This window comes from Prosopis cineraria, unplaced genomic scaffold, assembly GCF_029017545.1.
Source record: "Prosopis cineraria cultivar Desert tree isolate PC_DT_omini unplaced genomic scaffold, ASM2901754v1 PC23, whole genome shotgun sequence".
In the NCBI taxonomy this organism is placed as follows: Eukaryota; Viridiplantae; Streptophyta; class Magnoliopsida; order Fabales; family Fabaceae; genus Prosopis; species Prosopis cineraria.
Genome location: NW_026555354.1, coordinates 39,301 through 64,236, shown reverse-complemented (window position 1 = coordinate 64,236; position 24,936 = coordinate 39,301). Strand labels below are relative to the sequence as shown.

At 28.2% G+C, this 24,936-nt stretch overlaps 1 protein-coding gene across 1 annotated transcript in view; it reads left to right on the top strand.

Moving 5' to 3' along the window:
- LOC129294940 (receptor kinase-like protein Xa21) overlaps positions 1–24,936 on the top strand; it is a gene marked incomplete at its 3' end in the record, with an annotated part of 53,566 nt that overhangs the window by 5,921 nt on the left and 22,709 nt on the right. Inside the window, exons 2-6 of the mRNA XM_054933408.1 lie at positions 2,577–2,720; positions 5,982–6,053; positions 15,112–15,183; positions 17,831–18,121; positions 24,617–24,760. Of these exons, the coding sequence (XP_054789383.1) occupies positions 2,577–2,720; positions 5,982–6,053; positions 15,112–15,183; positions 17,831–18,121; positions 24,617–24,760 (723 nt within the window). The remainder of the gene's footprint in view (positions 1–2,576; positions 2,721–5,981; positions 6,054–15,111; positions 15,184–17,830; positions 18,122–24,616; positions 24,761–24,936) is intronic.

Below are 24,936 nucleotides of genomic sequence, written 5' to 3'. Positions count from 1 at the left end.
TCCAGATCGTCGTTCGCCACTGTTCGCTGTTCCAAATCATCGTCTGCTGCTGCTCGTTGTTCCAGATTAGTGTTCATCACTGTTTGTTCATTTTTGTGTCATGTTGCGCCATCTGTCTCTGTTTTTGCGCTGCCGTCGCCGTCACCGCCATCTCCTGCATCACTATTCTAGATCTACATTGCTGTTCCAGATTTGTGCGGCTGCTGTACACCGGAGGAAGTGACACCATGAAGACCTCCGTTGTAGCTGTGTGTCATTGCTGTACAGCCGAGGAAGCAACGCTGCAAAGACCTCCGCTACTGCCGTGAAGACTTCCGTTTTCTGCCGTGAAGACTACACTGTGAAGGTATTTTTTTAATAATTAATTTATAATGTAATATATTGATATATTTATATATATTTGAGAATAAATTTCATATATATATTTTTTTAATAATCAATATTATAGATAATATATGAATTGGAGTTATTTATATTAGAATTATGGAGTATTTGTAGTTGATAATTAGATTAAAGTTGAGAAAACTACTTGAACATTTTTATTTTATTTATGAAATATACTTTTAAGGGAGATTATTGTTATTAATTAAATTACAATTGATTGACAGAATTTAGATGCATTATGCTACTAAATTTTTATTTGGATGAATTAATTTTTTGAGTTTAAATGTATTGTGTTGTGGAATTTGATTGTTTGATCATTTGGGAGGTTCTTCTTTTAAGGAAGATGTTGTTGAATTTTTTTTATAGAAATCTAAGTCTTTTGTTTATTGAATTTTGATAATCATATTAGTGATATGGATCATAAGTGGATGTCGGCTAATCAACTATCTAGAGAATATTGGGATGGTGTGGATGAATTCATTGAATTTGCATTTTGTTGTGATCAAGACCCCCTTGGAGTCATATGTCCTTGTTTGAAATGTTGCTATGGAAAAAGAGTAAAGCCAATAAAATTGAAAGATCATTTAATCTGTAATGGGATTGATCCAACTTATACTTGTTGAACCATGCATGGGGAGACAAGGAATGATGCAAATGATTGGAGGGATAGTGCGAGCTACTCAACATTTGATCGTGATAATGGGACATATGATGTTGACCGTCTTGATGAAATGATTCATATATATAACTTTATCGCTGAAGTATTTTAAATTAAGTTAGAATTTATTTTCACCATATTTTGATAATGACATCTTTTATTGTTTTATAGGTACCTACACAATTACAAGGTTGGGAGTGTGGATACTATGTTATGAAGTTTATGAGAGAAGTAATCACACAACAAGAGTTGATCATTCCTGAAAATGTAAGTCAAAAACTTTAAAATTAAGTTGATATAATGTTAATTCCTTATATATTGCTTTCATATCTTGTGTAGTATTTTGTTGGAGTAAGATGTTCGTATTTTACTATGGAGCAAATAGAAGATTTAGTTGAAGAGTTGTTAGAATATATTATTGGTTGTTTGTGATAGGAAGTTAGATTTCAATGTTAGAAAAATAACAATAGTTTCATTTGTTAGGCTTGTTAGAAATTAAACTAGGTTAGTTAGGAAATTAAAATTTTTGTATCAGTTTCAAATTCTTTTCTTGTATATAAATTTTTATGTTAATATTATTTTTAAATTAGTTTTTGATATTATGATTTGTCATTATTAAAGAGACGTAAAAGGAGAAATTTCAAAAAATCTAATTTAAAAAAAATTAAAGTAATATACGGGAGCGCTCATTTGAAAAGCGCTCCTGTAAAGTAACATACAGGAGCGCTCTTCCAAAGAGCGCTCCTATATGGTTCATACTGGAGCGCTCTTTATAAAAGCGCTCCGGTATGGTTGCATACGGGAGCGCTCTTGTAGAGAGCGCTCCCGTATGTAGCTCCCTTACAGGAGCGCTTTTCGAAAAGCGCTCCCGTATAGCGTATATACAGGAGCGCTTTTTTTAAGCGCTCCTATACATTTCGGAGCGCTCGATATGAGAGCGCTTCAAAAGCGCTCCCTAAAGTAAAAAAAAAGCGCTCCTGTAAACTTATTTTGTAGTAGTGAACTCCTTAGTAGGCGTGTCTTTAATAATATTGGATAAATTCATATATTTTCTCTAAATCATTTCAAAAAATTTAATACGTGCTAGAATGTCTTAGAATAAGCTATTTACACTATCTTATTCAACATTGATTTTGTTGGAGAGGGGAATGGGGTATATATATATATTGATTATGTTGAGTAGGGGGCAATAAATGAATCTACAAATTATATATAATTTGAATTTATTGTGATATTGGTAACTCTGTCATTATGCTTTCAACACAATATAGTGTATTAACATCATTTAGTATTCTCTGCACTGCCAGGAACAAATATTTTGCATGCTCTTATTAATTTTTGTCCTTTTCATTTGGGTTCATGGAGCCATAATGCAAGAGATACTTCTTAATGTTTTTTAAATTTATATGATTTTTTATACAACATATGTTGTCCGTGATCATCTCCATAAAGTTATATTGTATTTCTATGATTTTCTATAATATATACAAAAGCACTAATATCAGTGTTTTTATTTGTTATTGCGATAACGCAGGAGATATTCCAAATGAAATTGCCAATCTTTCAAATCTTAAAATTATGTCTTTGGCTCAAAATCAACTCATTGGCTACATACCTAGAAGCATTGGAAGTTTGGTTTCGCTTCAGGAATTAGATCTTGGTTTCAATAATTTACAAGGTATAAGTTTTATGCAAATTATAATTCACTATAGATTATTTCTTTTTTCTTACTTCTTGTCTCTTGCAACTTGAAATTATGAACTTAGATGCTAATCTTTTTCGTCAAAATGCTATTAATTATATACCCCAAAATGTAAAAGTCTAGAATATTTCGCAAAACAAAAATTGGATTATATTTTTATACATAATTTGTAATATTTTATAATGTCATTGAGAACACAACCTGTTACAAAGATTTCAAATATAAAAGGGGATAATCTCGGTTAGGTCTCTTGCAAGGAAACTTTCTTTAAATTTCAAAGGTCTTTTTCTTTTTCCAACTGCTGATATATTCCTAAGGCAAATAAACCAGTACAGTACAACTGAAACCGCAAACGACAACAGAGCAACAAAACAAGGAAAGCAGCAAAGAAAAATCAGAATCAACAACAACATAAGATAGATCAGCCAACTAATTTTAACTAGTAGACATCCATCCTATTAGAACCAAAAACAATATGCTTGATTTTTAATTTCAAAGGACTTTAATGAAATTAAAAATCAAGAATATTTACTAAATCCAATTTTAATAAAGGAAGGGCATTTTATTAAAAAAGATGAGTATTTTTGTAAATTTTAATTTTTAATTTTATAAAAATTTCTTGGGACTTAAATGCAAATTTTCTAATTTAAATTTAATGTAAAAATTAAATACAAATAATTTTAACTAAATATTGGCACGCGTCTCTTTTTTAACTTTCCCACTTAATATCTCTTCAAATACAAACAAAAATGACACTGCACATGAGGTAATAGAAGCACAAAATCTATCATTCATAGGTGCAGCTTTTAAACATATATATCAACACTTGTAGTATTGTAGTTTTTATTTTGTTATATTGATACACATACATAATTATATAAAAAGTTGGTTTATAACTTTTGAAATTTTCTTGATAATTCTATCACCACAATTGTAGTCTTACCTTTTCTTAAAAGGTTCTATTTATATAATTACCATAAATCTCAATGAAATAATATATTTAGTTTGAATATTTTAAAGTATATCATATTTTATAATTAAATTTTTGATATATTTAGATTAAATATTTTAAAGTATATCATATTTTATAATTAAATTTTTGGTTAAATATATAGATTAAATATTTTAAAGTATATCACATTTTTACTTTTCCAAAATATTTACTCTTTTTCATTTTTTTCACTTAGTTAATTATAAGAATTTTAAGGGATAAAAGGCCCCGTTTGTTTCAGCTTATTTTGTGAAGAAATTTATTTTTTTGAAAAGAATTATTTTATGATTTTAATGATGTTTGTTTAAATTTTTGAAAATAATTAGAACAGAAAAGAAATTTTTTTGATTATTTTAAGAAACTACTTTGAGAAAGAATGTTTTAAAAATGTGAGATGCAAGAAGATATACTAAGATTTTAAAATAATTAAATAATAAATTATTTTTAAAAAATAAATAAAGATATTATAAAATTTAAAAATAACTAATCAATGATTACTTTTTTATTATTGTAACGAAACATAAAGTAATGTATGTTTTTTATAAAATTTTTACAAAATAATTCTTTTATAAAATCCCTAAGTTATCTAATAATGATGTATTTTTTAATCTTTAACAAATGGACCTGAAAGAATACATAATGTTATGTTAATATATAAATAGAAAGTAAAGTTTGGATGGATCCAACGTCTAATTCAACGTTGTTTTAGCCAATTTTGTTACTTATCAATCACAGTCAATTTTGCTCTTATTGGCTATAAACAGCATTAGAATTTTAATAAGAGGAATAAGCGGGTGAGAAATCAAATTCTAATTGGGTTTTAAAAAATGATTAGAGTGGCAGCATGGCATATATTGGGCTTTATTTAAACAAAAATTAATCTTTAGCATGAAATGCCAAAAAAACAAGTTCAAGCTATATCATATATGGATCCGCCACTAAAATAAATCAAACATATGATGACTGGTCATAAAATATGTAATCAATTTATCCAACGGATAGCTTTTCACACGTCAGAATTTTATAGATGGCATGAAAAAAAAAACAATTTGTAAAGACAACCAAATTATTAAGCTATCTCCATTATTTTGAATTGGGGCTGAAATGAGAATCAAAGGTGGGTGGGAGATTTTTTTTAAAAAAAATATATAAATATATACATAAACTGTGGTATATATTTGAATTTTCCATTTAAGTTCTAGTATTGATATTTTTAAAAGTGATTTACTAATTTTATGATTTGAGAGAAATGTTATTACATAATTGATGGTGTATAATAATATAAAACTTATAAACACCTTGTTGGTGGACGATCTATAAGTACATTTGTAAGTAATTTTTGAGGAAGGCTTCTCTCAGCCTGGTGAGCCCCCAAACCCACCTCGCCTAGATATTCTAAAAGCAAATATAAAACTTATAAATATAAATGTATAAAAATAAAAACATATTAACAACATATTAACTTGAAAAAATGGCAATAAAATCCCATTGAAGTATAAAAATAACACTTAGGTTCCTCTAAATACCATAATTCCTCTAAAGTCTTAGTGATTTCTGTTTAGCAATGAAAAATTTATAAACTTTATATGATATAAATTTTGGTGGTGATGAAATCTATTTAGCTATTTAAAAAATAAAAGAAAATAATTTACTCTTTTTATGGGTAAGTCTATTGCATATAAATCCAAAACACATTTTTTCTGTGTTATTGATTTTTTTTTTTTAAGATTTGCCTTTCCAACTTCTTGCCCTCCTCTACGGGTATTCAAATTATTAAAGTTAGCTTATTTTGTGCATTGATGAAAACAGCTTTGCAAAAGTTTGCTTCCTTGTTCAAATTAATTTCCCCTGAGAAAATTAATGTTTGGTAGTTCTGTAACTGTTATTTTTCAATGCCATAGTGATGATAATAATTTTTTAAATTGGTTCGGATAAAATAATCCAATGTTCTTTGTAATCCACTTTTAGCTAGACAATTTGTCACTTTAGATGTTTTAGAATTTCTTCTGTAGTTACGTTAAAACCATGTAAAATTTTTCAAACAATTATTGCACAATATGTTGCCTATAATTTGCATGTGTTGTTAGACTTGGTAAAAAAGATTCATCATATATAGACACTCATAGGATTAATATGCCTTCTTTTTTGTGTCTTTATCACATGCATGGGAAATATTCTCAATAGATATACCTGTGACCAATTTAAATTCAATACCTTTCAGCGTTAACTTTTTTTTGCTTTTGTAGGTGATATACCAAATGGTATTGGAAAATTGGATATGCTTCAAGTGCTAGGTCTTGAACATAATAATTTACAAGGTAAATTTTTCATCAAATTATGATATTCTGGCTACGATAGGTTTTTTCCTCTCTTTAATTGTTTTCTCATTATTACTATGAAGAGCCATGCATTTTTTTTCCTACTTTACCTTTTTTTAATAAATGTGTATGGGCGAAATTTTCTTTTTTAACAATTCTTTAAAAAAAATTTCTTTTCCATAAAATATTAGTTCCGGTTGGCCAAAAACAATTTATTTTCCAATAAATATAGAAATGCGGTTTAGGATGTCGTGTGGAGCATTTTGTTTGATTGGAACAAACGAAGCTCCGTTCATAGCGAGGAAAATGGATGTGCCTTTATTGATTCGCACATTAATTCATAAAATTAATATTTTGTTGAGCTTCCTAGACATTTTTTTAAATTCTTCAATATTTTCTGTTATCTTTTAGTAATGTTCTGACACAAAACAAGCACCATTTCCCTTTTTTAAAAATAGTTATCAATATAACTACATATATTTCCAATATGATATCCATGCATTATGTGAATTAAAATTACATAATTGTGAAGAACCTATGTGGACCATCACCGTTCAATATTAATATTTTTGAATCTATGTGAAGCTCAATAAAATATATTTTGAAACATTAAAGACTATATAAACCCAAAAAACTGTTCTTTCCTTTTCTTCAAATAATTACACGTTGACATAAATAAGTATAATATTAAAGAAATTATTTTAGTATTCAACTTGCATGTTATATAGAAAAAATAACTATTTTTTATGATCTAATCTTTTTTTTCCTGGCTACATGTAGCTTGTGATATTATATTAAGAGTGTAACGTTGAATGCATATAGACACAAAAAAGGGGAGAAAAAAATTGCATGCAATTGGCACTGTAGGAGGGCATCCACTTCCATGTGTCACGGGTTATATTTTTATTTTGAAAATTGGGACAGTAATCATCAAACTATAAGTATATGATTATTTTTTCCTTTTCACGTTTTTTGTGAATAATAATTATAAACATATTTTTGTAAGCACATTCTATGAAATATTTTATAAGAATTGGATGATTCTTGAAATTAAATAAAAAAAATTATAAACTTGAAAGACGATGCCTAGCTGAGCATTGGCCTTAATCATCTCATAAAGTTATATTGTATCATTTTAACACATTGCATGAAACTTTAAAATTACAAAATCTATCTCTCCTTACGAAGGCATCTCATATGCCTGAATTTAAATTAAATTTCTTAATTAAAAACTTGATTTTACAAAGACATCTTAATTAATTTTCTTTGTCATAATTATTGTTAGTAATTCTAATTTTTTTATATATGTAAGTCTTTATGATCAAAGTGTTTTGTGAATTTTGATCTATTGTTAGAAAATTTTCATATTATTTATGATTCATTTTGAGAGTGAACTATATTCATTTATATTTAATTTTATTAATATTACATGAGCCATCACATAATTTTAAAAAATACACAATTAAATTTAATTTTTAACTCTTTTAAAAAATACTATATCAAAGATTCTAAAATACATTTTTATTTATTAAAAAGTGCATCTTAGCAATTTGAACTTACTTGTTTACTCTTGTTAAATGCCATTGATTCCATTCCTAATCTACACCACTTTCCCTCCCCCGCCTTTGCACAAAACAATGCGAGTACGCAACAATGCACTTTTTTGTATTTATCTAATTATTTATGCAACAATTTCTACCTTCCTATGCTGCGACAAGAAGGGCATTATTTACATTTATATCTTCACCATCATTGGTCAATGTACTTTAGAGCCCTCAGTTACACATTTAGATTTGCTGCTTACATGCACATAATTGTGTTGTGAAATTTACAACACTTTGTTGTCCTTCAAATATGGAATTGTATTACTCTGTTTTTTGGACTACAAAATAGAGGTAAGCATCCAATACTGTTATTGATTACATGAAGATTTACCCTTCCAAATCCATGCTCTTTTCATTTAAGTCTCTCAATAGTTTCTTTTTCTTCTATTTATTTTTCAATAATCAATTCATTGAAGATTTTCCTTCTAATTCGAACTATCAGATTATGGGTTGTCTATGTCTTTAATTTATTGCTCTATCTCAACTTCTCCTTTACTGTTTTTGTTATCTTATGTTCTTTTGACTTCTCTTCTCTCAATCTCAAAAGTGGGTCTTTGTTGCTTGTTTGAAAATCTAATTTTTGAGAAAAAATATAAAAAAAAAGAGAGAGAATTGTGGAATGATGTTGAATATATAATTTTTTTTATATAAAGTTTGCCTGAAGTGAAAGTTATTATTCACATAATTATTATTTAGACCCTCGTTAGAATTTCAAATTGGAGATAATATTTAAAATGTGTTTAAATATAGATTTATATACTAATGTTGAAGTATTGTAAGTGCCCAATCATTGTCATAGTTTGTTCAATAATTGAGATAAAAGTTTTTTTGGCCAAACATAAAAACAAGAATAAGTTTACTAGTTAAGCCCGTGGCTTTTAATTTGTCAAATGAATAATACAATCTTGTAAAAAACTCCTTTTACCTCAAATCAAATATGTGATTTCACCCAAAAAAATTAAATGTGAATTTCAAGGCCAAAATAATAATAATAATAATAAAGCGAAATCTGCTACTCAAGTTGGAAAGCTTCATTCTCTCTTTTTAACATTCCTACCTAAAATACAAATAAAAATAATTTAGCGCCACTAAGATAAAATTAGAGAATCTGGATAATTCTTTATGCTTCAAAACTCATTTGCAATATGTATTGGAAATTTGATTATGCTTGAAGGCTTGGATCTTTCATCTAATAAATTACAAAGTACTGTTTCAGCAAATGATATAAGTGATCTTCATTTTTTTTCTTTAATAAAATATTTATGCATAAGCAAACATATAGCAATGTCTGTACTTATGAAAAAGTGTTTGTATGTTTTTGTTGTTATATTGCAAGATGCATTCCCAAAAATAACTTGCAGCAATTTTTTTATTCGTAGGCAATATTTGTCTACATGCATGCATGTTGAAGTGCAATATTTTAAACATATAGAAAGAAATATTAAAAAAAAAGTAAATGATTGTGAGGGACCTGTGTGAACCATCACTGCACTATGCTCTAAAATATTTTTCTAAGTTATGCGAAGCTCAATAAACATGTACTAAAAAATGAAGAATGAAAATATATATATATATATATATAACGTGTGAAGATTTGTCTGATATTGTTTAGAAATATTACTCTGTTTACCTCTATTTTTTTTTTGTTAAAAATAGATATGAGCATATAATATTGTTATTGATTTGTGAAGACTTACATTTTTCAATTCCATATTCTCCGATATGGGTGTTCAAATTATCAAAGTTAGCACAATTTGTTCAAATTAACTTCCCCTAAGAAAATTATTGACAGATAATTCTTAGACTACCGTTATTTTTCAAGTACTAAGATGCATTGAAAATTTGATTTTGCTTTAAAAATTTGATCTTGGTTACAATAACTTACAAGGTATACTATTAGTAAATTGTAATTTGGTATCATCAATTTTTTGTTTCCTTTGTGTTGTTGTTTCGTTTTTTAAACTTAATAATGATAAATTTAAATGCTAATAGCTTTCTAGAAAAAATACCATTAATTAAATGTAATATTAGAGTTGAAACATATTCATTTGAGTGATAATGTTAAAATGCAGTGCATCAGTATTAAAATATAAAGTCTCCACCTCAGTTATTTCTCTTAAATGGTAAATAAGAAGTAAAAAATTGAAAATTATAAAACTTTAATCCCTATAGTTTTACCAAATTCTAAGAATCAGTCCCTAAAGCAAATAATGAATTATGATTCTATTTATCTCTGTTTTAAGAGCCAAAAACAGAGGTAAACATATATGGCTATACACAGTGCCAGATTTTATTTATTTGTATTTAAGGTGTTGTGCAAAGGTGTAAGAAAGAGAAAGAGACTTTGAAATTTGTTATTGATTTATTTTTCTTAGTAATGCTTAATAGTTAACCACGTCATCTATCATATAAGAATTCATTTGCAATTTTATCACTTTCCTAGTATTTCATTGGTTCTATCAGTAGGGCCGTGTGCAACACCAGTCCATTAAGGCTGACGTCTTAGGCCTAAAAAATGTTCACTAATATCCTATATAATCGGTCATTCTTTTTCTTATCAAGCATTAATGTTAATTATATATTTTCATTAAGAATTTATTACTTACTTTTTTTTATCTTAGATAACCAATAATTAATTTTTTACTAAGCATTAATGTTAATTATATCTCTTCATTAAAAATTTATGGCTGCATATACTCTGCCACAACCACTTTGTCATTTCACCTCTTCTTTTCTCTCAACCAGATCATTTCTTGCTCTACCAAAATTTTATTATTAAAAAAATATAGCTCTTACTTAGTTGTTTCCATAGGCACGGCTTGATTGATAACTTAATTTTTCATTTGTCATTATGAAGTCTACAAATCCTTTTATTTGTTCATAGGAGTTTTGCACTTCTATTAAAAGAATAAAGAAATCCAATAATAGATGGCCATGTATATTAGGTGTGTTTGTTCCTCTTTTACCCTTTATTTGTGATTGTTTTAATTTTTATAGAATTTGAAGTGGCAAAATAACAACACATTAGACCTCTAAAATAATTTTGTGTTAGGACCTGAAACTCCTTTAGATGTCCCTATCTTTGAGTGTTTGGTTTCAAAGATTGTAGAGGACTAAACTAAGAGCTAGTTCCTAATATAATAGGTGGAATTGGATGGCCCAGTCTGTTTAGAAAACCATGACTTTTCTTGTGGTTATGTCATCATTAGTTGCTATTGGTATTAGACAAGTCAAAATTAGAGATCTTGGATTCAAATTTTAATTCCATCCATGGATCTATTCCACTTGAGATTGGAAGGGTTCGAGATTTAAAGATTTTACATTTAGCAAGGAATGATATTTCAGGAAAAATACCTCAAGCTATTTCTAGCTTATCCTCACTTGAATTGATGTCATGCAACTCCTTAATAGGTGTGTCTTTAATAATATAAGATAAATTCATATATTTTCTCTAAATCATTTCAAAAAATTTAGTGCATGCTAGAATGTCTTAGAATAAGCTATTTACAATATTTTATTCAACATTGATTTTGTTGGAGAAGGGAATGGGATATATATATATATATATTGATTATGTTGAGTAGGGAGCAATAAATGAATCTACAAAGTATATATAGTTTTAATTTGTTGTGATATTGGTAACTCCGTCATTAAGCTTTCAACACAACATAGTGTATTAATATCATTTAGTATTCTCTGCACTGCAAGGAAAAAAATATATTTTGGATGCTTTTATTAGTTTTGTCCTTTTCATTTGGGTTCTTGGAGCCATAATGCAAGAGATAGTTTTTTAATGGTTTTTAAATTTATATGATTTTTTTTATACAACATATGTTGTCCATGATCATCAACATAAAGTTATATTGTATTTCTATGATTTTCTACAATATATACACAAGCACTCATATCAGTGTTTTTATTTGTTATCGCGATAAACATAATTTTGTTAAACATAATTTTGATAAACATAATTCTCTGCACTCATACACAATGCAGGAGGTATTCCAAATGAAATTGCCAATCTTACGAGTCTTAAAATTATGTACTTGGGTTATAATCAACTCATTGGCTACATACCTACAAGCATTGGAAGTTTGGTTTTGCTTCAGGAATTAGATCTTGGTTCCAATAATTTATAAGGTATAATTTTTATTCAAATTATAATTCACTATAGATTATTTCTATTTTCTTACTTCTTGTCTCTTGCCATTGAAATTATGAATTTAGATGCTAATCGGTTTTGTCAAAATGCTATTTATTATACATCCCAAAATGTATAAGTCTAGTATAAATTTTTTTTTTCACAAAAAAAATGGATTATATTTTTATACATAATTCGTAATATTTTATAATGTCGTCATTGAGAACTCAACCTGTTACAATGATTTCAAATATAAAAGGGGATAATTTCAGTTAGGTCTCTTGTACGGAAACTTTCATTAAATTTCAAGGGACTTTTTTTCCCCCAACTGCTGATATATTCCTAAGGCAAATAAATCAGTACAGTACAACTGAAACTGCAAACAACAACAAAGCAACAAAACAAGGAAAGAAACAAGGCAAAAATAGAATCAGCAACAACATAAGAGAGATCAGCCAAATAATTTTACCTAGTAGATAAGGCGAAGGAAGTGATGGTGAAGACACCCATCCTATTAGAACTAGCAACAATATGCTTCATTTTTAATTTCAAAGGATTTTAATGAAATTAAAAATCAAGCATATTTACTACAATCGAATTTTAATAAAGGAAGGGTATTTTATTAAAAAAAGATGAGTATTTTTGTAAGTTTTAATTTTAAATTTTATAAAAATTTCTTGGGATTTAAATGCAAATTTTCTAATTTAAAAATTAAATAAAAAGAATTTTAAGTAAATATTGGTCCATGTCTCTTTTTTAACTTCCCCACCCTAATATGTCTTCTAATACAAGCAAAAATGACATTGTACGTTAGGCAATAGAAGCATAAGCCGATCACGAAATCTAACATTCACAATCGAGATGCAACTTTTAAACATATATATCAACTGTCATAGTTTTGTACTTTTTATTTTGTTATATTGATATACAGACAAATATATAATTATATAAAGAGTTAGTTTATAACTTTTGAAATTTGGTTGATAATTCTATCATCACAACTTTAGTCTTCTATTTTTTAAAAGGTTCTTCTTACTATAACCCCCATAAGTCTCAATGACATAATATATTTAGATTAAATATTTTAAAGTATATCTTATTTTATAATAAAATTTTTGGTTAAATATTTAGATTAAATATTTTAAGGTATATCACATTTTTACACATCCAAACTATTTACTCTTTTTGGTTGTTTTCACTTAGTTAATTATTAAGAATTTTAAGAGATAATGGCCCATTTGTTTCAGCTGTTTTTTTTTTTTGGAAAAAGATCACTTATTTTAAGACACTTCTTTGAGAGAGAATGTTTTAAAACTGTGGGATGCAGGAAGATATGCTAAGAGTTTAAAATAATTAAATAATGAATTATTTTTTATAAAATAGAAATGAAGGAAAAAATATTCGCAAGTGGTAACAAGTTGTTTGGTCAAATACCAAAAAATATTGGTAAAAATTAACATAGAAGGTATACTTTCAACTAATCATAATGTTTAACTTTTCATCAATTTTGTGTTATTTTTGTGGCTTGTTATTGGTGACGTGGTGTGTTCGTCAACTGCGTATAATATAGAACAGAAGCAATGTGGTCAAGAAGATATTTCATATTGGTGATTAATTATTAAAGAATAAATGAGCAAATCCTGAACTTTAGGTCCTTAGCACCATGGACTTTAGACTCGTTTATTGTGCAAATTATTTGCTCAACTTTTAAAAATAATACAGTCTTATCCTTGCCATTAACAAAAGTTAGTTTTGACAGTTAGCGACTAGAAAATGAAAGAAAATGACATCAAAAATTATATAAAAGAACCTAAAAATTACAAACAAGGACAAAAATTACAAAAAAGGATCAAAAAATCTTTTTGGTCATTTTTGATAATTTTTAAAATCCTTTTCTATAATATTATCGTCCACTAATGGTCAAAGTTACTTTTATTAATGGTAGGGGCTATATTACATTGTTTTCAATAGTTGAGTGAACAACTTGTACAATAAACAAGTTGAGAATATATAGTACAACTGAACCTAAAATTTAGGGGGTAATTTGCTCATTTCTCCATTATTAAATATATATTCCTCACAAATCTCATCTGAAGTCAATCTATTCCTTCAATCAAATGTGTCTTCATCAAACATTTTGAAATGAAAAATTTATAAACTTTATATGATATAAACTTTGGCGGTGGTGAAATCTATAGCTATTTAAGAAATAAAAGAAAAAATAATTTTTTTGTGAGTAAGTCTGTTGCATATATCCAAACCACATATTTTCCTTGTTATTTATTTATTTTTTTGAATATTTGCCTTTCCAACTTCGTGGCCTCCTATATGGGTATTCAAATTGTTAAAGTTAGCTCATTTTGCGCTTTGATGAAAACAGCTTTGCAAAAGTTTACTTCCTTGTTTAAATTAATTTCCCTGAGAAAATTAATGTTTCATGATTTTGTAACTATTATTTTTCAATGATATATTCTTGATAATAATTCTTTAATTTGGTTAAGATACAATAATCCAATGTTCTTTGTAATTCTCTTCTAGCTAGCTAGACAATTTGTCACTTCAGATGATTTATAGAATCTCTTTTGTAGTTGCGTTAAAACCATGTAAAATTGTTCAAACAATTACTACACAATATGTTGCTTATGATTTGCAAGCGTTGTTAGGGTTTTGACTAATTTCATCCTTATCTGGCACTTGTTGTAATTCTTCCAATATCTTACTTTCTTAATATGTGGCATTTTTGGTAATTGTTCAAAGTCTTGCACAAGCTGCCATTTTAGAGTCTTAACCTTTGTCTCATGTGTTTGCTTGTAGGTTCAAAGTATTATTTGTGTGAAATTCTGGTGTTACTTATAAATGATAATCTAAAAGTAACCATTAAATATTGTTCTTTTAAGTGATGATGGTAAGGACGTGTCTAAAGTGTAAATTTTGTTTTTCCTTACTTAATGTATAAGAGGAACCAGCAGCTTTGGATCTTATGATTGTTTTTGTTTTTCGTGGGTAGAATAGATTGATTAATGTGGCAGTATAGTCTTTGATGTAAAATACAAATGAGGAAAAGAGAATTTCATTCAGCTGCCATGTCATCATACACACACACACACACACACACATACGGCCCCGGTGACTGGAAATAAGGGACTACAGGTTAGATTTGGCAAAAATGATTCATCATATATGGACACTTGTAGGATTAATAAGCCATCTTTCTTATGTCTTTATCACATAAATTGGAAAATATTCTCTCAATAGATATATCTATGACCAATTTAAATTCTATATCTTTAAGCCTTAAATTATTTTTTTATAGGTGATATACCTGAAGGAATTGGGAAATTGGATATGCTTCAAGAGCTATATCTTGATCATAATAATTTACAAGGTATTTTTTTTCATCAAGTTATGATATTCTGCCTACTATAGTTTTTTTTTTCTCTAGTTGTTTTCTTACTATTACTATGAACAACAAAGCATTTTCTTTTCCTACTTTTCCTTTTGTTTATAAATTTGTGTATGAGTGAATTTTTCTTTTCTAACAATTTAAACATAAAAATAAGTCTTTAGTTTTTGTTGGCCAAAAAAAGTTTCCTTTTCCAATAATTTTAGAAATGCTAGCAAGGATGTCTTGTGGAGTATTTTGTTCGTTTGGAATAGACGAAGTTGTTATTGTAAACTGGTGACTTGGAGTATTGTGTAAAACTTTATTTCTTTATAATCATTTTGCATCCAATTAAATCTTTAGTCCATATTTCAGTCTATATAAAATGTATTGAAAAGCTTCAGCACATGTAAAAAAAGCATGTTTTTCTTTTCATGTGGTTCATTTTGCATCATGACAAACAGTTCTAATGACTCTAAAAATAAATTATTACACTATGAAATCATGATATACTTAATATTTGTGATAATTAAGTATTTTTAAACAAAAAGTATGTGTTTTGATTAATTCATTTCCACCTAAAACATCCCTCAAATTCCATGTAGGATGCCTATCACATGAATTGCATCCGCACGATTTATAATGCATCATCACTCTTAATGATGTGTTTTTTTATGTTGTCATGTATGCAGGAGATATTCCTGAAACAATTGGCAATCTTACAAGTATAAAAATAATGGCCCTAGATGTTAATTAATATTTTCTAGCTTTTTAAATAAATTTATCAGCGCCTTTGTTGGAAATATTTGTTTTTCCTTTCTGTCCTTTTACATTTGGGTTTTTTAATCATATCCCAAACAATAATTCTAAGGAAATGGGTGATCTTCTAAGATTAAAAATATGAACCCATTCACATAAGTGCCCATGATTTTTTTTTGTCTTGCTTTCTACCTTTTGGAGTTTTGGTGCTCTTGAAAGCAATGTGTAAGTCATTATTTACATTTATATGTTCATTATCTTTGATCGTTATACTTTAGATCCCTCAACTACACATTCATATTTGTAGTTCACATACACAAGATTTGTGTTGTCAAATTTCCAACGCTTTGGTGTCCATCAAAGAGGGAAGTGTTACTATTTTTACCTCTGTTTTTTGGGCTTGAAAACATAAGTAAATATATAAAACTATTCTTGATTCCAGGAAGATTTACTCTTCGAAGTCCATTCATGCTGTTTTCTTTTGAGTCTCTTTATAATTTTTTAATTTTCTTTTTTATTTTACACTTATTCTCATGAAGATTTTTCTTTTAATTCCCTTCATAGATAGATTAGAGCTATTGAACGAATAAATTTGTCTTTGTCCTTGTTAGCTCCCTTTTTGTTTTCCACATCAACACTTTTTTTTAATACTACTAGGATTTCTCTTTCCCTCATTGCTTGTTTAGAATGCTAAGTTTTGGGGCAATATCGTGCGGAATTTTTTTTGTTGAGAATGAATTTTTTTTTTTCAATACTACAAGCTAGGACTTCTCGTTCCCTCACTTTTTTTAACACGTTTTTTTTTTGGGTTTCCATTATTGCTTGTTTAGAATGCTTGTTTATAAATTTTCTTTAAAGTTTGTCTGAGGTGGATTTTTTTTGTTGACTTGTAGAATCTTTTTCTTCGCTACAAACATCTTTATAATTTTAGCTTGGACTCCTTAAAATGAGTCAGCCTATGCCCTACAAGTTAATTCTTCAACTTGTTTGCCAAATTTATGATTCTGATTCATTTTGTGGTAGATATGAATTTATAAAGGTAAATTTGTGGAAAGTTATGGTTTACATAATTATTATATAGACCCTCATTATAATTGCATATTGGAGATAATATTATATATTAATGTTGAAGTACTGTAAGTGTCCCATCATTAACATATATCATATTTGTTTAATTGAGATTAAAAACAATTTTTTTTGGCAACACATTAAAGCAAGTTTAAGTTCATTACTTAACCCCATAGTTTTTTGTTTGCCAAATCTAAAATTGAATATGTGATTTGACCAAAAAAAATTAAATATGTGAATTTCAATGCCTATTTTCATTGACAATGTATGATTTATATATTCCAAAATCCAATAATCAAAATCATAAATACAAGTGATATATATATTGACTATGAAATTAATTATTAGTTATTATATATAAGATGTGTTACCTTTGAATGTTACAACTTTGGTCATAATTGTGCCAATAAAATTCTTGCCTATTAGCTTCAATTGCCATTTGCACGGAACCAAAATTCTTAAGATATAATTTTATTTGAAATAACATTATAACAAATTTGCAACTACATGATTGGGGTCCAAGAGCATTATAACCTTTTATCTTCTTCAGCCATTTGTTAGTTAAAATATTAAATTCATTATGATTAGCAAATGCCAATATTGGGGGCGAACTCATTAATGAGATAGCCAAGGGTCCCAAATTGGCTTTAATACTTATTGTACACTGTCTTAATTCTAAAATTCAGAAAGAATAAGTTACCAATAGTTTCAAAAGTTATTTTGCATTTTACTTGATTCTCTTTTATTCCCAACTTCAAGATCTAGTTATATTTTGGTGGATTACACTAAATTTGATGGATCTTTTATTGATGTAACATTGTAGGAAGCATTCCCGAACAGATTGGTAATCTTAAAAGTCTAAAAATTTTATTTTTAGACACCCATATGTTTTCAAGCCAAATACCATCAACTATCTTTAATATATCTGGGTTGCAAGAGATTGATTTTAGTTGGAATAATTTGTCGGGAGGCATTCCCTCAAATATATGTCATGGCCTTCCAAATTTACAAGCTTTGGATCTTCAAGCCAACAAATTATTTGGAGCTATACCATCTGATTGGACACAATGCAAGGAACTCAAAGAGTTACAATTAGGAGACAACTTCTTCACAGGTATGTACTGCCCACTATGCCAAATCTCTAAATTCAATCTTACCAAATATATTTTGATTGCACTTTTATGCATTGGACATTGGTTTTGATCAAGACCATTAAACAAAGTGGACTTCCTTAATTTTCATCTACACAAAAATTCTCCTCAACAAATCAATTTATTTTTATATAAAAAGTCAAGAGTCCATAAATAAAGCATACTTTGGAAAGAAGCATAAAGTCAATAAAACTTAGGCATTATTTTATAATTTTTAAATTCTTCTTGTTTTTTTTCTTTTTCCAAAAGGCTTTTAACAGGCTTCGCAACCAACTGCCCCGTTTCCACGTTCCACCCTTCCTTGTGTATATATAAAAGAGAAAGTAAGACCCAATTGGATCAACTTCAACATATCAACGTTGTCCATCAAAATTTGGTATTTATATTCATTAATGTTTCTAAAATTGCAATCAAACCCAACAACAACAACAACAACAAGCCTTTATCCCACTAGGTGGGGTCGGCTACATGGATTGCAAGACGCCATTGTGCTCTATCATTTATCAAACTTTTAGGAATATTATTAATTAAGAGATCGCGTTCAACAACTTCCAAGAGTGTTCTCTTAGGCCTTCCTCTACCTCTCTTAATCGGACTCAAAATTATATGTTCCACTCTTCTCACTGGTGCCTCCCTTGGTCTTCTTTGTACATGTCCAAACCATCTCAACCGATTTTCTACCATTTTTTCCTCAATAGGTGCCACCCTCACTTTTTCACGTATGTGCTCATTTCGAATTTTATCTTTACGTGTATGTCCGCACATCCATCGTAACATTCTCATCTCTGCTACTCCAACTTTATGCTCTTGCTGTCCCGTTAGAGCCCAGCATTCACTACTATGTAACATTGCCGGTCTGATAGCAGTGCGATAAAACTTTCCTTTAAGTTTATTAGGCACCTTACGGTCACAAATAACTCCTTTAGCTTTTCTCCAATTAAACCACCCAGCTTGAATTCTATGTGAAATATCTCCACTGATTTCGCCATCATTTTGAATAATGGCTCCCAAATATCTAAACTTTACCACTTGAGGTATAATTTGATCTCCCAATTTCACTTTCAAATTATTGTCGAATATTCCTTTACCAAATTTACAATATAAATATTCCGTCTTACTTCTACTCAGACGAAAACCTTTCGATTCCAATGTCCTCCTCCATAACTCAAGTTTACAATTAACCTCTTCTCTTGTCTCTGCTATAAGAACTATATCATCCGCGAAGAGCATACATTTCGGGATTTCCTCTTGAATATGTTCCGTCAAAACATTTAAAATCAAGTTGAACAAATAAGGACTCAGAGATGATCCCTGATGTAGTCCAATCTTTATAGGAAAATCCTTTGTTTGACCACTAGGTGTTCTTATACTAGTTTTTACCCCCTCATACATATCTTGTATGGCTTTAATATAAGCAATCCGTACTCCCTTTTTTTCCAACGCTTTCCAAAGCACTTCTCTTGGTATACGGTCATAAGCTTTTTCCAAATCAATAAAAACCATGTGTAGATCTTTATCTTTACAACGATACTTTTCCATTAATCCCCTTAGTAGATAAATCGCCTCTGTAGTTGATCTACCTGGCATAAAACCAAACTGATTCTCAGAAATACTTGTCTCCAATCTCAACCTGTGCTCAATTACTTTCTCCCACAATTTCATTGTGTGGCTCATGAGTTTAATCCCTCTATAGTTAGTACAATTCTGAATATCTCCTTTATTTTTATAAATAGGAATTAATGTACTTCTCCTCCACTCATCAGGCATTTTCTTGGACCGTAAAATCACATTAAATAACTTAGTTAACCATCTCACCCCTTCTTCACCTAAACATTTCCAACATCTACAAAAATAAAGCTTAAGCATTGAGATCCCAAAATTGTAGTTCGGTGGTTGACTATGGTTCTCGTAATGGGAGGGAACATGTTACTGATTTGGTCATTGATTAGAGTTTGAAAATATCTAATCTTGTCTTCCATTTGGTGTTCAATAGAACTAAGGTCTTTGCCAATTTTTTTTTTTTTGGTGGAGGAAGTGATGGAAATTGGAAGAACTCATTATGATGCCATAAATTGTCTTGGAATGAGCTTCTTGCTATGATCTCTCTTACTCCCACCTCTTGCATTCAACACCTCATTATTTCTCTTCTTCTAGAAGTCCCATGCCCTGTCATCCCAAAAACAACATTTTGGTTTGGCAATCTACGAGGCCTTATTGTTACACAATATACATATACATAGAACAACAACAACAACAACAACAATTTTACATGGCTATCTAATTCATTCAGACTCAAACATTGTCAAGTCCAATTAGAGGTACCACTCCCAATGTTGTGAACCAAGATATGAATCTAAGTTTATACTCATATTTAGTGTCTGATTGTACTTTAAATAAGATTGTTTTCAATAAAGGATTACTTGTGCATAGTTTAATAATAATAATAATAATAATAATAATAATAATAATAAACTATAGGGTTTTAATTTTTTGATACCATATGTTAAGTCATAAGAGAATACCAAGCTGCAATAAATATAATAAAATCTCAACACAAAATAGAGAACAAGGTTTGGATAAACAAGACAGAAATAATGAGGTCAGTTTTAGGTTTTTAGCTTGTGTTTCCTATTAAAAAAAACAAAGAAATAACTAGGCCACATTAATTCCTGCACCACCGCTTAATTTGGACCCCGTTATTAATTATTAGTGCACTTTGCCAGTTTTTTTAGTAATCCTGTATTAGCTTGATATGGAAAGTTCTTCATTACACCTTTAACATTCCCACTATAATAAAAAAAATCAATATCAATAATCTTATCGAAACTCGACTTTAGTAAAACAATTAAACAATTAGTAAAAAAGTTTAGGAGAAATAAAAAAACTGAGCCATTCATTCTTTCAAAATTAGTACAACAAGTCCCATTAAAATTTTTTAATTTACTGGTTTGATGCATAAAACTAAAATTATATTAATATATTACGATCAATTCAATTACATTTATATTCTTTTATAGCTAAATTAAACAATTTTGGAAGTCCCCCAACAAATACTAATGAATTTCACATAAGTATTATATTAATTCTATCACTGATTTCGTTTTGAAAAATTAAAAAAAAAATTAGACTACATATATGTCCACTCTTAAGCGTAATTGCAAGACAACGTGAAATCATTAGTTGAAATGTGTGTGTGTGTGTGTAATATGGAAGGTATTGCAAATTGATTAAGATGGAAGGTTCCTGAGTCATATAATATCATAAGCTCAATGAGGATTATTTCTCTTAAAATAATTTTTTTGGTTCTAGAGTCATGCCTTTAATTTAAAAAGGGTAGAATTGGAACCTTATGGTTTTTAACAAGTTAACAATGTAACAATATTTTCTTAAAATATGTGAACATATTGGAAATACCCTTTGCTTGACTAATATGTGATTTATTAATGGGATTAGACAATTTGTTCTATAAATAAAGTATTCCTAATTGTGTCTATAAGTGTCAATCTTCTTTCAGGTCATTAACCAAAAAGCATTGGAAACTTGCTATAAAAATTTCTCGGGATTTAAATGAAAATTTTCTAATTTAAAATCTAAGTGAGTTTAGGTATTGTTTTTCACTTAACCCAAAACTCATTTATTTTTTCAACTTTCATTTTTATCTTATTTTTGATTCGGCTTTATTACTCCTATATAATTCAAAAAAATTAATATTTTGAATTTCAAGTATAATATTTTTGAATAATAGTTTCAAAATAATACATATTTAAATGGTTAAGTATACATTATTTTCATTTAGGATTGAAACAATTTTTATCATTTTTTAAATTAATTTTAAAATTTAAAATATTTAAAAATTAGGATTTTTATTTAAAATTATTCTAAAAGTTAAATAAGAATACATTATATCGATTATGATTTGGTAAAAGTTATGATATATTATTAGGCAAAAATACGTTAAACCTTCTTGAACTTTGAGACAATTGCAGATGAACCCCCTCACCTTTAAACTTTTAAAACTAACCCCCTAACTTTTAATTTTGCTTTTTAAAACCCCTACTGTTAATTAGCTGATTGGAAAATTCCAGCTTGCATTGGAGGTTTATTTGCTCTTCAGCACCTGATTTTTCATAGTAATAGTTTTGAGGGCATTATTCCTCCAAGTGTATCAAATTTGTCAAAATTAGAGACACTAGATTGGACTTAAATTTTATCCATGGATCTATGCAACTCGAGATTGGAAGGCTTCAACATTTAAAGATTTTACATGTAAGAGGGAACAATCTTTTAGAAAAAATACCTCCAACTATTTTTGACTCATCTTCACTTGAGCGGATGTCTTTGTCATACAACACCTTAATAGGTTTTTTTTTTTTTAATAATGTCAGGTAATTTTATATTTTCTCTAAATTATTTCAAACAATTTTGTAGGTGTTCGTGTGTCTTAAATGTTTGTGTTTTTTCATTTTGCCTATTGACATCATTAGAGTTTTAATTGAGATGCATGGAAAGAAATAAGAAGGCATGGAACTAGCTTTTGATTGAAGGGGACCTAATATTTTAGATGATGATGCGACACATACACACTCACGCTTGCACTGATTTGAAGAAAAGAGGAAAAGGTATAACAGAAACAGAGTGAGAGATCAAGAACAGGGAGGGAGAGAAAAGACAGAATACAAAGAGATGAAGAAATTAGAAAGATGAAGGCAGAGCAGTGGAGGGGAAGGAGGCAGACGAAGAGGGGAGAAAGAGAGAGCTTTCATATTCTAGTATTCATTCATCATCAAAAGGTCTAAGAACTCTCTTACATGTGCTGCATGGCAGCTTTTTATAGAAGCAACAATAAGAAGTAAGCATAAAAAAAAAAAAAAATATAAGCTTGCAGTTTCCTTCCCTATAAGGATAAATTTACTTGCAGCTCATTTAATACAGGAAGTGATAAAACAGCCCACTTGCTGAATAGAGTAGAATACATAAAGTAATAAAATATAAAATTAAGATAGATTTCCTCTCATAGCAGGTTTCTTTAAAATATATTAATTTCTGTATTTCATCAGATGAACTGGTTTTGAATCTTATAATTATTGTTGTAGGATCTAATATTAGGCTTTAAATGTTTGGTATAAAACATCAAAAGAAAAAGTTCAAGCCATATCATATAGGGGCCAGCCACTGGAATAAATAAATCAAACATATGATGGGTAGAAATTAATTAAATATTCATTACTAGCTTTCAAGCTTTTTCTGTTTGGCTTGAATTAAACTATTTAGTATTTACTATATACCCCTCAATAACCATTACCGTTTTGACTAATTTTAGAATTTGAATTACCCTATAAGTGTAATCAATCTATGAAACTAACAACTCTTCACACACAAGGATTTTATGTACGGATGGCATAAACCATACATTTTTAAAAGATAACTATATATTTAGGCAATCTTCATTTGAATTTTATTTTTTAATTTTTTATCAATATTTTAAAAATTAATTTTATGATTTGAGAGAAATGTTATATTAGAAAATAGATGAAGTACAAGAATATAAAACTTAAAAATACAAATATATAAATATTAACAACATATTGACTTTACAAATGTACTTCAATAAAAAAATTTCTAAATAATATAAAATGAATTCACATTTTAATGATTTAGAAGTGATATAATGATATAAATTCAACAAATTTAATAATTTATTAATATTATATATATATATACACACAATATACACTATTTCACCCCTTTTTATGTTATAATTATTTTTGGTTATTCTAATTTTTTTATATATGTGAGTCATTATGATCAAAGTGTTTTGCGAATTTTGATATATATTGTTAGAAAATTTTCATATTATTTATGATTTATTTGTAGAGTGAAATATATTCATTTATATTTAATTTTATTAACATTACATAAGCCGTCACAAAATTTTCAAAAGTACACAATTTAATTTTTATTTTTAACTCTTTTAAAAAAATACTATATCAAAGATTCTGAAAGGTGCATCTTAGCAGTTTAAACTTACTTGTTTACTCTTGTTAAACACCATTAATTCCGTTCGTAATCTATATCATTCTCCCTCCACCATTTCTGCACAGAACAATTCAAGCACGGAACAATGCACCTTTTTTTTTATTTATCTAATAATTTATGCACTATAATAAATGAGTACAATTTCAAAATTTGTATATTTGTGCTAATGAATTGTTTTGTCCTATCATATTTTGTTTACAATTTAGAGGTTATATACAAAACAATTTTGTTTTGTTTAAGAGCTTCATTATTTTTCCGGACTCTAGTTTCTTTTAAATACAAATTCAAGTATTATATCATAATCACAATAACTTAAAAAAAGAAGCATTCATAGAATTATGTTTGTTACTTATTTTTCTTTTATCATAATCTTATACATGAGAATTCATAATAATGTAGCTTTTTTTATTATCATATTGCAGGAAATATTCCTCAAACAATTGGTGGCCTCACAAACTTGAAAATTATATATCTACGTGCTAACAAGTTGTCTGGCCAGATACCAAGGAGTATTGAAAATTTGACAAAACTTCAAGAGCTAGACCTTAGTGGAAATAACATTGAAGGTACGCTTTCAACTAATCATAATCACATAATGTGTAACTTTTTATCATATTTGAGTTTTTGTTTTTGTATTTATCTAATCATTTATGCTCTATAATAAACAAGTACAATTTAAAAATTTGTATATTTGTGCTAATGAATTATTTTGTCCTATAATATTTTGTTGACAATTTAGAGG